Genomic DNA, 14,569 nt, shown 5'->3' on the forward strand with positions numbered 1-14,569 from the left:
CCAAATAAATTAGTATTTTCAAATTCCATCTGATGAATTGAATATATCGATATTGTTCAGCTATGATGTATTGCTTACTTCATTTTGGTTTTCTAAGAATGTTTGCATTACAACAATATTGTTCAATTTCAGTTTTGAGAAATAGTCGCCAGTTTTTCGAATTATAGATATCAGTTTGATAAACTCGTAAATAGAAAAAATGAGCAAATATCTGATAGTGTTGTCATGAGAGGTTTGAATTGCATAGAAATAAATAAAATTGTTATCTAATTCTGCGAAAATTCGAGTGGAGTCCGCCCCCATTGAATCATTTATTTTGAGTAATTAAAACTTTTCATTGTTCTTGTCGACTATATAAAAACTCAGTGTGCTAAAAAACCAAACGAATATTTTCATGATCTTACATCTCATTGCAAAAGATTATTCCATATTCCCAAATAATCATGAAAATCGCTGTATTCATTCTAGTCTTGGCAGTAATTGTCAGCGTGACAGTGAGCAGTCCTTTGCTGAAGGAGGAAGTGAACAACGAAAACAAAAATGTAGAAAAAGGTGAGTTAACTTTCTTTCATATCAAAATCCAACTTTCAAATAATTGATGATGAATTCATAAACATATTACATGATTCATTATTCTCCTTACGACGGCGCCATCTGTGAGATCGCTAAATAAACCGGAGATCAAAATCAATTAAGGTCCCAGGAACGGCCACTTCGGCATCAATCACCGAATGAGAATTTGCTTCGTTACAGCTTTGTAATTTCAACTGCAAGCAGGAAACTAAAAGGTCTGGTCTAAGATCATTGATGCAACAGTATAGGCTCTTGTATCATATTCTTCCAACATTCAAAACTTTGCCTCATCTGAACAACTAGCAGTTACCTTCCTAAAAGTCAAGTGGGTTGAAGAAGAAAACCAAGGGACTCATCATAGCCTGTAAGGAAGGTGTTCTCTTCTACCCCTTCTACCACATGAGTGTAATAGACATGGAGGTTCCCAAAACCATATACTCTTGAGAAATTCCTGCATTTGCTATCAGAGTGTATAATATACGACTATGTAGTGCCAGTCTAAACCCATTGGCATAAGGCAACATTAGGTGTGCTCTACTTTTTTTCACCTCTGGCACTTCTACGATATCGACAAGACACCAATATTGTGTGGAATGAGTACCTAGTGTTTGATCTAATATAAATATTTACGAGGGTGGTCCCGGCCAGCGGTTGTTCTTTGAAAAATACCACTGTATCAGAAAGTATACAATCTATAAAGCATATGTTTCAAGACACTGCGTTGTTCAATAGCAAAAATGTTGAAATTTGGTCATCGTTATGTGGTTTACTTTCACTTGAAAACCCTCATCTATACCAATATGGAAGCTAAACTGGATTCAACTCTGAGTGAGTCTGCTCCTTCGTTTACAACGATAAAATATTAGATAGCAGAGTTTAAACGAGACCGTACGAGCTGCCAAGACGAGCATCGCAGTGGTTGACCAAATGAGGTAAAGACTTCAGAAACGGTAAAAAAAAATCCACAAAGCGGTACCAAATGATCGTCGACTGAAAGTGCGCGAGCTAGCAGTAGGCATTTCATAAAGTGTGATACATTTTCTGAAAATTTTGACATGAGAAAGCTGTGTACAAGATGAGTGCCGCGTTTGCCTACACTCGAGTGAAAACCGGATTGTGAATATGTTTCAATTGAGTATTTAGCGAAGTTTCACAGCAACAAATCAAAATTCTTGCGTTATTTCATGACCATGGATGAAACATAAATTCATCACTTTACATCCAAGACAAAAAAAACAATCAAAACAGTGGACGCAACAGGAAGAACCGGCTCCAAAGAAGGCAAAGACCGTTTCATCTACAGGCAAGGTCATGGCATCGGTTTTTTGGGATGTCGGTGGAATAATTTTCATTGACAATCTTGAAAAAAGGTAAAACTATCAACAGTGAATATTATGTGAACATGTTGCAACGTTTGATTGAAGAAATCAAGCAAAACAATGCGCCAGCTCACAAATCCATTATCGCAATGATCAAAATTAACGAATTAAAGTTTGAATTTCTACTTTATATACCCTATTCACCAGATTCAGTCCCCTCGGATCATTAAGTGTTCCCAAACTTCAAAAAATGGCTGTGGTCAAAGATTTTCCAGCGATGAAGAAGTGATATCGGCAGTTAATAGCTATATTAAGGAGCAAGACAGTTCTTATCACAAAAACGGTGTCGAACTTGTTGAACGTCGCTTGGAAAAGTGTCTAGAGATGCAAGGAGATTATGTTGAAAAATTAATATTTTTTTTTTCAAAATTTTTGGATTTTCTTTCTACTCTCGGTAAATATATGCTGATAGTCCTCCTTGACCATCAAAATAAGCTATTATTCATGAAAAACCATAGGGCATACACAAGAGTTACCTGTACTGAAGGTTTGAATAATGCAGTGAATGATTCAAATGGTAAATGGAGCCGGACGAATTTACTCAGGGCAGACGATTCACAAACCCATTGTTCGCTTACCATAAGGTCTAAAGAGTAATAATTGCTCAATGGTGATGTCATACTTCACAAATATACAAATTTGGATAATTGCGTATCGAAGATAACATGAAACTCAGTCTGTAAGGCGGTGATGACTCTAACTGGTATGAGTTTTCAAGAATTGAACGAATATCTAATGATCAAGTGCGATGTTTTTCTCGGAAATCTATTAGTTTTTTTGAAATTGACTTCAAAGAAATAATATGATTCAGTTTACCTAATCGATTGTAATACTCCAACATGAACATGTTATATATCGATAACAATAAAAAGTTTCAGTTTGACAGTCCGAAAGCGTATCACATTTTGAAATATAAAATCTAGTAAATATTGAATTGTATTCAAAACGAATATTTCCTGAGTGAAGATGATTGCTGCCATATGGTTAATAATTTGCGTTCATATTGACATTATCAACCAGTTATCATCGAGATAAATGAATGTTTGTTGGATTACAGACTAATTGAAATAAATACATATAATGAAAGTGACACTGATGGAATTATATATTTGTCTATGTGTACTTGCGCACTAATCTCGAAAACGACTTAACCAAAATTGGTGTAACTTTCACTGATATGTGATAAGCTTCAACAAAATTAAAAATCTAATCACGTTGTTGTTCTAAACAATCAATTATGAATTTCAAAAAACAAGAATTTACAAAAGGGGTCTACTGAATTATAACGTGGAATTGGTTGTACAATATTTTCCTAGACAAGCTAAAATATCGTAAAAAAGTTTATGTTATTGATTTCATATGTTCAGTAATTTTCGCATCTTGCCAGTAATGTCTGTCATTAATGGGAAAATACGATATCGATTTCACGAAATTTCAACTTATTTTCCAGTGCATAACTTCATCATTGAATATATCGTCATTTATATACCTAACTTGAATATTTGACATATGTTCAAAACATCTGTTTTTTCGCCAACCAGCTGTCGCTCCCCTACGAACCACAACCCTCAGAAGTCTAAACCTGTGCGAGCAAAGGATTGACGAAATCTTACCTTTTAACGTGTGATTCCTAACACGGATATACTACAAATAAATCAGTTTTATCATTGATACTATTCGTTATTTATTTTCCAGATGCAGCTATCCAAGAAATTGCAAAGAACAGCCAAGATAACTCCAAACTTGGAGACGACTGTTACGAAGCAGACTGTAATGTTAGCTGTTGGCAGCAGGGACATATTGGTGGTCGCTGCGTAGCTGTAGGACGTGCAAGTGTGTGTGAATGTTACTAATTCAATACTTCCAAACTTTAATCACATCAGATCTCATGTCAGTGAAATATGGATTTTGTAGAGTCTTATGACATAGTTTTAATTCACCATTACAAACACATTTTTTATTACTGAGTTTTTTTATGTGAACGTTAGGTTTTCAGAATTCTGTATTCCAGAAATAAATCAATACGTTCTCTTACGTTTTTTGATTTCATTTGAAATTTCATTTCAGTAGCTGGCCATCGTTGGCTCTTTGGAACTAGAAACCAAAAACAAGGCAATCGAGATCCTATTTTGCGCTATTTTGATAGGTCTCATCAGTAGTGCTGAGTTAAACCACAAATGCATTACTGGAGGATTAAATGAGTTAGTAAAATCGATGACATCTTCCCTTACGGAGATGCCGTATATGGGATCGACGAATATCATTATCAGTATCTCGGTACTGAGGAGTAATGGAATTGAATCCGGCAATTTCGATTTGACATACCTAATGAAATATCAATCCATTTTGCACAATACAATTTTAGCAGACAGCAACAATGACTTCAAATAACATCATTTCATGATATTTTCACTAAAAAATAGACCGCAACACATGTTTCGCTATACAATATCTTCCTCAAGCGTTTTCATGAAACGCAGTTCAATAGCTTCTACATGCGTTTCCGTGAAAACGCTTGGAAAAGCTATCGTTCGTATTATATACAGACAAAGAAAATTTTTGCCTGAGAAAACCTGTTCAGTTGAAAGCCAGAACACTTCTCCAATAGTATATAAAAAAAGTGTGTATAAACCCATGTCATGAACGAATAGTTGAAGATGAATACTTTGTGATCGTGAAGACAATATTGATTTTTTTTAAACAATTTAATTTTTCAAATATCTTCTCGTCAATCTCCAATTCAGTTCACCTGTCTTTATATGTCGTCTGATGGAAGTGGTTAGGCTATAAGCAAAATTGAAACGCACTCATGTAACTCTTGTGAACAGGTACTACTTGAAGAAGCATTCATCATTTGAGTATCTACAGGGCGTCCATTAATGATATGCGAATAATCGGAGGTGTGAATCTACATGAGAAAATTATGTTCCGAAAATTCTCCGTTACGATGATACAAGGTGTTGAAGTTTAACAAAAATGGAAATTATTTAATATGTTTGAAATCATTTGGATCATTCGGGGGATATATAAAAAGCAATGACAGTTGATAAAAATTTATATTTAAAAAAAAAGTAATAATAATTTACAACTTTAATATTGGCGTAGATATCGAAATTTACTTTGATATTTTGGTATGAAAAAATGATACGCCTAGAAATTCTTTCCAAACTTAATTGTTGAGTTTATTGTATTCGTTTGAAAATGCCCTTGTAGGATGAAACTGCAGTAACATCAGTTACAAATACAAGTAGTATGAAAACAGTAATTTTCAATCCTCATTTTTCATGATGATCTCTTACCACGAATAACTGCTACATCCATCAATCTGTCACAATAAATCTAATTGCCTGATTGACTCGGTCGTTACTTGATGAAGATTCATAATAATTTCACAAACTACACCGGAAACGATTCAATCTTCACAATATTTCCAAAATTATCGCGACATACTTTGCTATTACTGTACCTTTTTGTAGTGAATAACATACACTCTACTTACTATGAAAAAGTTACTGTGATAGTCAAACATGTCGTGATATTTTTAGAAATAAACTTTTCCGAAAATCAAATCTAGTTGCTCTGGAATATGCCACTTGCTTTCTATATCTGACATTTCTTATACAAATTCGTAATTCGATACAAATCAATAATGATGAAGAGTCCGGCCCTGATATTGAGTACTTCAGTACGTGCCTTTATCAGTCTGCCAGAAAATAGCTAATTAACTGTTTTTGAGTTCATCAAATTGTGCGACACCATCCTTAAAACATCACCTAACCAGCACCAAAAGTGTAAGTCTATTTGAGTTAGATATTTTACATTGATTAGTAAAATCGGTATCGAAATACTTCATCCGAAGGCTGACCGACAGCGCCTTATCAGCGCTCCGAGGTCACATATGGTACTGTCTAACAGGACCGTATTCAAAAATCTAATCTAACCTACCCATTGTAAACATGGACTCAAACATTCAACAAGGAAACTCTGACTACAGGGTTTCTCAAAATGAACAAACCTACAAACGACAACAACCCACCAAAACATATTCATCAGTACTCAACCAGACAACATCAATTTTTCCTTCCAAGAAACAAGCAATTATTTTCACCGCACTAGAAAATGTTAAACTGGAAGATTATCTTGTGGCACTCGGCGCAGTCGTACAACCAAATAACATCATTTTCTCATCCAGAATATCTAACAACAGAATTTGTATATATCTAGCGAGCGAACAAATTCTAGAAAACTTCATGAACATCAACCATGGAACGATTAAAATAGACCATCAGATTATCCAGGCTCGAAGACTGATTACTCCAAACGAGAGACTGATTTTATCAAACGTGAGTCCTTCCATCCCTCACGATATCTTAGAAACAGAACTCAAGAATTTGGGAATTAAACTAGTGTCACCAATTACTTTCCTACGAATCGGTACTACCAATCCTGACTTTAAGCACATCCTCAGTTTCCGCAGACAAACATATATTTCCCCCCCAGACCAAGCAAGAGTCCCAGAATCCATCCTAGTCACTCATGAGTTAACTTCCTATCGTATTTTCTTATCGTTGGATCAACAGACATGTTTCACATGCAAACAGATAGGACACCAAGCACAAAATTGTCCGACGAACCAAAATCCAAATGAGGATGCAGAAAACCACATTAACGAAACTCCCCAAACAACCATCCATGAAAATTTTTTGGGAGACACGATTGAAGACATATATTTTCCATCAATCCAACCGAACGAAATCTTTACCAAGTCAACAATTGTTTCACCAATAGTCACTCCTTCAATTGAGACACCCCCAACTAGCAGTCAACCGGAAACATCTATATCCATGACATTAACTACACCAACACCGACACCTTCAAAACGCACTTTATCAGAAATCTCCACTCCATCACCACAACCAATTTTCAATAAACCCAATTTCGAACAAAAGAAACAGAAAAAAGTCAAAACAAATCCACCCATTGCACAATCCCCTACAATAGAAGAACTCATGAAACCCACCAAAGCAGTATTTGAAGATGAAGCGTCAAATTTTTCTCTTAACTATCAAGAAGTCAGCCATTTTCTAGAGAATGTTTATGGTTCTTCAGATCCCCTGAGTGTAGCAAAGACATACACATCCAACGTTAGCGAACTCTTAGATATACTGACAAAAATTTATCCCTTCTTCACTGATAGAAAGATCAAAGCCAGATGTTCCAAAATTCAGAACAGAATAAAAAAACAGCTTCTTCTAGAAACCCTTTCAGATACCGACGCATCTAAAGAAACCGACGCATCCCAAGTAACCTACTAGACCACCATTATTTTCGGATCGATTATGCAGTGGAATCTGAATGGGTATTACACCCATTTGGAAATGATGAAATTACTCATATCAGAACACTCTTCCTCCATAATCTGCCTCCAGGAAACTCATTTCCGAGACCATAGAGTACATCAACTTCCCAAATACACTAGTTTTTTTAAAAACCGAATAAATCAACAACGCGCAAGTGGAGGAGTCGCTCTTTATATCTCTGATAAACTTGATGCACAACCTTTATCATTAAGAACGGATCTGGAGGCAGTAGCAGTAAGTACCCATGGACCCCAAAAAATTCATATATGCAACATATATATACCACCAGATCAACAGCCTAGTAGTGATGATTTGAATGATCTAATCAACCAAATACCAACACCGAGGATTATAGTAGGAGATTTTAATGCCCATAACCCTATCTGGAGTTCAAATAAACTTACACCGATGGGTCAAAAAATAGAAAAAATACTCAATGACTCAAACCTCAATCTACTGAATGACGGACAGAACACACGTTTCAACGCACATAATGGAGAATCTTCAGCTATTGACTTATCTTTATGTGACCCTACCTTATCATTATCTCTCAACTGGGAAGTGCTCCCATACCCTTTTGGTAGTGATCATTTACCCATAATCATAAAAGATGGCACCCCATCTCCGGATAGTAACCCTACTGCCAAGTGGCAATTAGAAAACGCCGACTGGACTGCTTTCACATCTTTTATTGAATCAAAGACTACAGAACTAGACCCATTCATTCTCCAAAGCCTGTCCATCGATGCCTTGGTGGATGAGTTCACAGATCTAATAACACAATCCGCTGAGTTATTCATAAGGAAATCAGAACATATACGGAAGCATAAACCTGTACCTTGGTGGTCCCAGGATTGCGAGAAAGCCCTCAAAGAGTCAAAGCGAGCATTCAATAAGCTCAAAAGAGATAAAAATAACGAAAACCTGATTGAATATAAAAGGCTGAGAGCAAGAACACGATACATTATTAAAAAAAGCAAACGGGAATCTTGGATGAAATACGTATCAAGCATCAACACATGGACACCAGTTAGCGTTATTTGGGATAAAGTAAAGAGAATATCAGGAAAGTATTGCTACAACACAATAAACAACTTGGTGTATAACAATAAATCCATGATATCTTCTGCAGACATAGTTGAAACATTGGCAACATCTTACCAACATCATTCCCAGAACAGTAACTATGCACCAGAATTCATACGAAGAAAACTCACTTGTGAAGCGGAACCCATTCCACTTGACGAGGACCAAGATACCCCATTAAATGCTCCAATATCCATGCATGAACTAGACGAGTCCCTCAACAACACCAAAAATTCCTCACCAGGCCCTGATAACATCCCAATAATGTTCGTGAAAAATCTCCCAAACAACGCCAAAGAGCTCCTATTGAATATATATAATAGAATATGGACCACCAAGGTTTTTCCATCAAAATGGCGTAAGTGTATAGTTATCCCTATTCATAAAGGTGGCAATCCAAAAAATCTGCCAGACTACTACCGACCTATTGCACTCACAAGTGCTATGTGTAAGTTGCTGGAAAAAATTGTGAATACGAGATTGATGTGGACCTTAGAACAGAAACAACTAATCAGACCAGAACAGAGCGGTTTCAGAAAAAAAAGATCTACTGTAGACAACCTTGTGGACTTGGAATCCTACATTCATGAAGCTTTCGCCAATAAACAGATGTGCATCGCAATATTCTTCGATATAACCAAGGCTTACGATACTGTTTGGCGATATTATATCATTAAAACCCTGTGAAGCTGGTCCATAAGAGGAAATATCTTGAGTTTCGTATCCAACTTTCTTCACGAGAATTTAAATTTTTGTAAAAAATTGAATTTAGTGCACAAAAACACTTGAAATGTTGACAGTGGCATACAGTGATTGTACTCTGGGTCAAAAAAATGTTTACAAGTGGTACAGGCTTTGCACAGAAGGTCGAGAAGATGTGAATGACTTGCACGCCCCAGCAAATTAACAATCAATGAAAATGTTGAGTGAGTGAACAAAAGTTTTATAGAGAATCGTCAAATCACTATTAGAGAAGTTGCTGAGGATGTCGGCATATCGGTTGGCTTATGTCATGCAATTTTTTTGTAAATTTTGAGCAAGAAGCTTGACTCAGCGAAGTTCTTCCCAAAATTGCTGATTTTTTATGAAAAAGCGCTGCATGAGCATCGCTCAGGGATTGACGAATTACGTCGAGGGCGACTTTTTTCTGTTCCCAAGATTGAAGAAACCTATGAAAGGACGGCGTTTTGCGACGATTTAGATGAAAACTGAATCGCCGAGAGAGCTCAAGAACAAACCAAAAGATCTCGTAGTGAAGTATTATGGCTGCAAGAGTTCTAGACTAAAATCCCATGCTTTTCCTTATAGCCCTTCATTCTGGCGATTTTACGACCTTCGACCTTCAAAGCTCACTTCAAGGACACACGTGTCTACTTCAAGGTCACACGTGTCTCCTTCCTACTCACTAATGTCAGTGGATGAACGAAGCGGGTCGCTCGTCGTTGGTAAGTGTTTCAGAAAGAGACTTTAGTTACTGTGACGTAATCGATGCAGAAAAGGATGGAATGAGTATCGGAGAGATTCAAAGATAAGAGCGTGGACTTGGGCCCCCTTAGGACTTCGCCTCACTGCTCGTGCCTTCTTAGAGCTTCACCCCTGAGCCCCCTAGTCACTCACCAGTCACGTGGTCCTTGTGGTCATCGGCAACTGAGGGAAATTGAATTAAAAAAACAATTAGTACGAAAAGTGAAACCAAGTCGCCGGCGTGGTAGGGTTTGTCTTTAGCCTCGACACCAACGTGAGATTTTGGAAAATTATGTGGAGCAATGATAGTGATGGCGGTTATTTCATCGCTGTCATCGATGATTTTGTGTGACCTCTCGGAGTGCAACCTCTTTTGCACTTATAAAAAATTGTGTTTGGGAGGTTTCTTGAAGCAGGTGGGAAAATAGTTTGAACCGGTTCCAAAGTATCATCTGTTGATTTACAATCCGTCTTCAAGGTTCATTTGATTGCCTACGTATGTCTGAACTTGATATTATCTAATATATAAAAATGGATGTTTGTTGGTTGGTTGGTAAGTGATAAACTTCTACATCGCTCAACCGATCGTGATGACACTTGACATGTATAAGTAATTTTTTATAGAGGAGGTTTTAAGGCTATCAATTTTTATGTAACTCGCCACTAGATGGCGCTGTAGAACAATTTTTTGAAAGCACTGTTCTATAACGCTGCGCACGCCTAAGTTCGTTGATTCTGATTCCGTCAAAACATTGGAACAGCAGCGATACAGCAAACATAGTACTAATTAGTACTACAACTACCAAATTCTACACGGGCGAAACCGCGGGCAACAACTAGTCTGATTATAAAATAAACTTTGAGAATCGAATGACACATCTGTTGATTCAGCCAAACGAATACACGATTGTTTAGTGAACTTTCATTGGTCTGAACGGTTAATGACCAATAAGAATTCGTAAATAATAGGTGTTTCATCACAGGTGTTCTAATAAATGAAAATGAATGTTTGTTGGTTGGTTGGTTGGTAAGTGATAAACTTCCACATCGCTCAACCCATCGTGATGAAACTAAACATGTATAATTAATTTTCCATAGAGAAGGTTTTTAGGCTAGCAATTTCTCTGTAACTCGCCACTAGATGGCACTGTAGAACAATTTTTTGAAAGCACTGTTCTATAACACTGCTCACGCCTAAGTTCGTTGATTCTGATTCTGTCAAAACATCGGAACAGCAGCGATACAGCAACATAGTACTAGTCTACTATATAAAAATGGATGTTTGTTGATTGATAGGTTGGTTGGTTGGTAAGTGATAAACTTCTACATCGCTCAACAGATCGTGATGAGAGTTGACATGTATAAGTAATTTTCCATATAGAAGGTTTTTAGGTTATCAATTTTTCTGTAACTCGCCGCTGGATGGTGCTGTAGAACAATTTTTTGTTCTACGCAGCGTTCTATAACGCTCAACCGATCGTGATGAAACTTGACATGTATAAATAATTTTTCATAGAGAAGGTTTTAAGGCTATCAATTTTTCTATAACTCGCCACAAGATGGCGCTGTAGAACAATTTTTTGAAAGCACCGTTCTATAACGCTGCGCACGCCAAAGTTCGTTGATTCTGATTCTGTCAAAACATTGGAACAGCAGCGATACAGCAACATAGTACTAATTAGTACTACAACTACCAAATTCTACACGGGCGAAGCCGCGTGCAACAACTAGTACTCTATACAAGTGTTGAGCAAAAACTGATGTTGGAGGAATATTTATATTTGTCGATACAATTAATTTTTTTGGAGCTCCATAAACAACAAAAAAAAGTTAATTCTTTTTGTTATTACAGTTTTAAAAGAAGAGAAAATTTCTTTAAATACGTATCGCAATCAATTGAAACCTTTCCTGCGAATAAATTGAATGCTGATGGTTCATCCCTTCTGAACATTGCTGATGTAGTATCGCAGCCAGTTACCGCATATAAAAATGGAATATAGTTTTTGCATTTTGGATAAGTAAATATATTTTCTGAAGATTATATTTCTATTCGCTGTTGAGCCTTTCCAGGTTTAAAAAAATAAGTAGTTTTATCAAATGGAGTCGGTACAGTGAGCAATATTAATAAATCAACATCTTCATCATTGAATTGTTCAAGTGCTGTTTCAATTATGAGGATATTGTCACTTGAAAAAAACCTGTATATGAGCGTTGCCACGCGGACAATGTATTAGGCAAATGTAAGCCATGCTGGTAGAAGGAACTGGCTGAGGGTCTGATTTTCTTTTAGGTGTGTATTCTCAGAATTGTATAATTCTTACATATGACAGACACAAATCGGCATTTTAGACATATTGAATGCCTGAATATGTATATACCTGACATCTGTGGGCATATCATGGAGAATTTAAATCCTTCAATGCCGATATCTTTGCAATGGGGATTCTTAAACAAAAGTAAGAAACCGTATTTGTGAACAATTTTATGATCCATCTTTTCAATTCCTTTTAACTTTTGATAGAACCTACTGTTTCCAAAAATAATTCAGAAAACTATTGAAAAACCGAAAATGTTGACCATTGATCTTGAATAACTTCTTTAGCACACATTAAGTCTAGGAGGACTTTTGGAACTCAATTTTTATTGACCTACCTGAGGTATCAATCAAAATTCAACAGTGTCGGAGTTTTTATTATCTTATCACTATTTTTATGTCTATTTTACCGGACAATTACAGAATTACAACTCAAGAATTGAGAGTTGTTTCAAAAAAATTACTTTTTCATTCATTCTGTCTTTAAATAACGAGTGAGAATCGTTATCAAATGGTTATTTGTTACAACTATCGTTTCTTCATTTTCATTATTATTTGATGTTCCAATGTTAAAAATCTTCTTGAACTTTTTTTATTTCTTCTGTAATTCCCACCTGGTTACTGATGTCACCAAATAATATGTCATTCAGTTCTCTATGATTGATCATCCAATCACAATTTCAAATAATTATAATTTAGTCGAATCAAAAATGCGTCAATATGTCAATGTTCAGATGAGATTCACTACCGATCTCAGTATGGTTTTGGAAAACTTTTTATCTTACTGAATGGAAAAATGGTAACTCCATAGTTATAAAAACTTGAAACATTTCTTATTAACTGAGGAACTAGACCAAATACGTAGCTTTAGGAATGTGTCACAAAGTATTGAGTGAAGGAAAAGAAATAAATGCCGGAAGGTTTTGTTGTCTCAAGACAACGAAATCCATGATCAAAATTTATTTTCAAACGTTAGTTACTGGGTTAATTGGACATAGCTTGATTACAGAATACTATGAATCAAAAAATAAGATAACAAAAATATTGACCAATTTCAGTTTTAAGAAAGTAGTCGTTCATTGCTTCAAGTTTTAGATAAAGCAATTTTGATAAATCTCATTTTTATAATTCAAAGGAAATGTGATACGTTGCTCTTACGACAGGTTCAAATTTCATAGAAATGAATGATTAATATTTTCAATTCTTATCTACTACTGTATTCATTCAAATTTCGACAGTCATTGTTAGTGTGATAATGAGTTATCCTTTTTTGAAGAGAAAATGTAAAAAAGAGCGAGTAAACCATTTTTCATTGAATACCAACTGTTCACGAAGCGACATGTGTTCAATAAAAATTAGCGATGGCAATTCTCCTTATGGATATTCTATCTGTGGGATCGACAGGCAAGCCACATATATCAAATACTGGAGAAGGTCCTAGCGGTTGCCATTTGCAAAGCCGAGCTTCGACATCAATCAAAGAATGAGAATTTGCTCCCTTTCCCTCTCCGCAGCTTGATTTACAAATCGAGCTGTCTGTCCTAAGACAACCGATGCGACACTATCACGCTCAGGTGATGAATAAGTGAATCTTTCAAAACTTGGCTTCTTCCTCATAATCAAAGGGGAATAAATAGATGACCAACGGATCACTTCTTCAGTCACTTTATCAAACAAACGAAAACACTGCATTTTTTTACCACCCTGTTTTGACGTAATAGAGATTGCGCCAAAGTGTGGAAAGCCTTCAAGTATCACCTCACTTCATACCAAATTTTGATACCATAGTAATCCTTAATTCAAAGATATCAGCATTTGTAGAGGTCATGATTTTCGAAAAAAGAAATTGAGATTAATTGATATTACGAAAACGGTAACAGATAGGTTTAGGGGAATATCAAGAAAAGTTGTTGGATAATTGTTGTAGATTCCAAAAATAATATTATATTCGGAGTGTTTCTTTTGAAAAATTAAAGTTGCTACTACTAATGGAAGTGGCAACACCTCATTGTCGAAAATATTTTAGTTGGGTAGATAATGTCCGAAAATGCTCCCATCCACTGTGAATCAGCTGGTATATGAAAGCAGTTGCTTGAAAGCAAAGTTTTTGAAATCATGGGGTTGAACATTTATTTGAAATACGATCACCGATTATATTCATTTAAATCGGTCAAACAGGTCTAAAGTATTTGATAGCTATAAAACTGTAAACGCTGTAGCCTTCAACTGTTTTATCGTTTTAATACATTGAATAAAATAATCTGGTGAATTTCAGAATACATATTGTAGTCGATAGGATTATTTTTGAGTAACTGTGATAATACGGTTATCAATTTGCCTAAATGTCGACATTATCAACTTGTTACCATGGAGATAAAAATAATTATGGAAGT

The 14,569-nt window shown here is 35.8% G+C and overlaps 1 protein-coding gene across 2 annotated transcripts; it reads left to right on the forward strand.

The window, feature by feature from the left end:
* Positions 1–247: 247 nt before the first annotated feature.
* Positions 248–8,882, forward strand: LOC141481420 (uncharacterized). 2 transcript variants are annotated; one of them, XM_074172913.1, is made up of 2 exons: positions 248–552; positions 3,648–8,882. In XM_074172913.1, the coding sequence occupies exon 2, from the start codon at positions 5,909–5,911 to the stop codon at positions 7,265–7,267; it is 1,359 nt and encodes a 452-aa protein (XP_074029014.1). In that variant the 5' UTR covers positions 248–552; positions 3,648–5,908; the 3' UTR covers positions 7,268–8,882. The 2 variants fall into 2 exon arrangements, with proteins under 2 accessions (XP_074029014.1, XP_074029015.1); XM_074172914.1 differs by having other exon boundaries at positions 340–552; positions 3,648–3,986.
* The last annotated feature ends 5,687 nt before the right edge of the window (positions 8,883–14,569 follow it).

The sequence above is a fragment of the Leptinotarsa decemlineata genome, unplaced genomic scaffold (genome assembly GCF_025532065.1).
Source record: "Leptinotarsa decemlineata unplaced genomic scaffold, Ldec_3_MD MMD2_tig00000199_RagTag_RagTag, whole genome shotgun sequence".
Taxonomy (NCBI): Eukaryota; Metazoa; Arthropoda; class Insecta; order Coleoptera; family Chrysomelidae; genus Leptinotarsa; species Leptinotarsa decemlineata.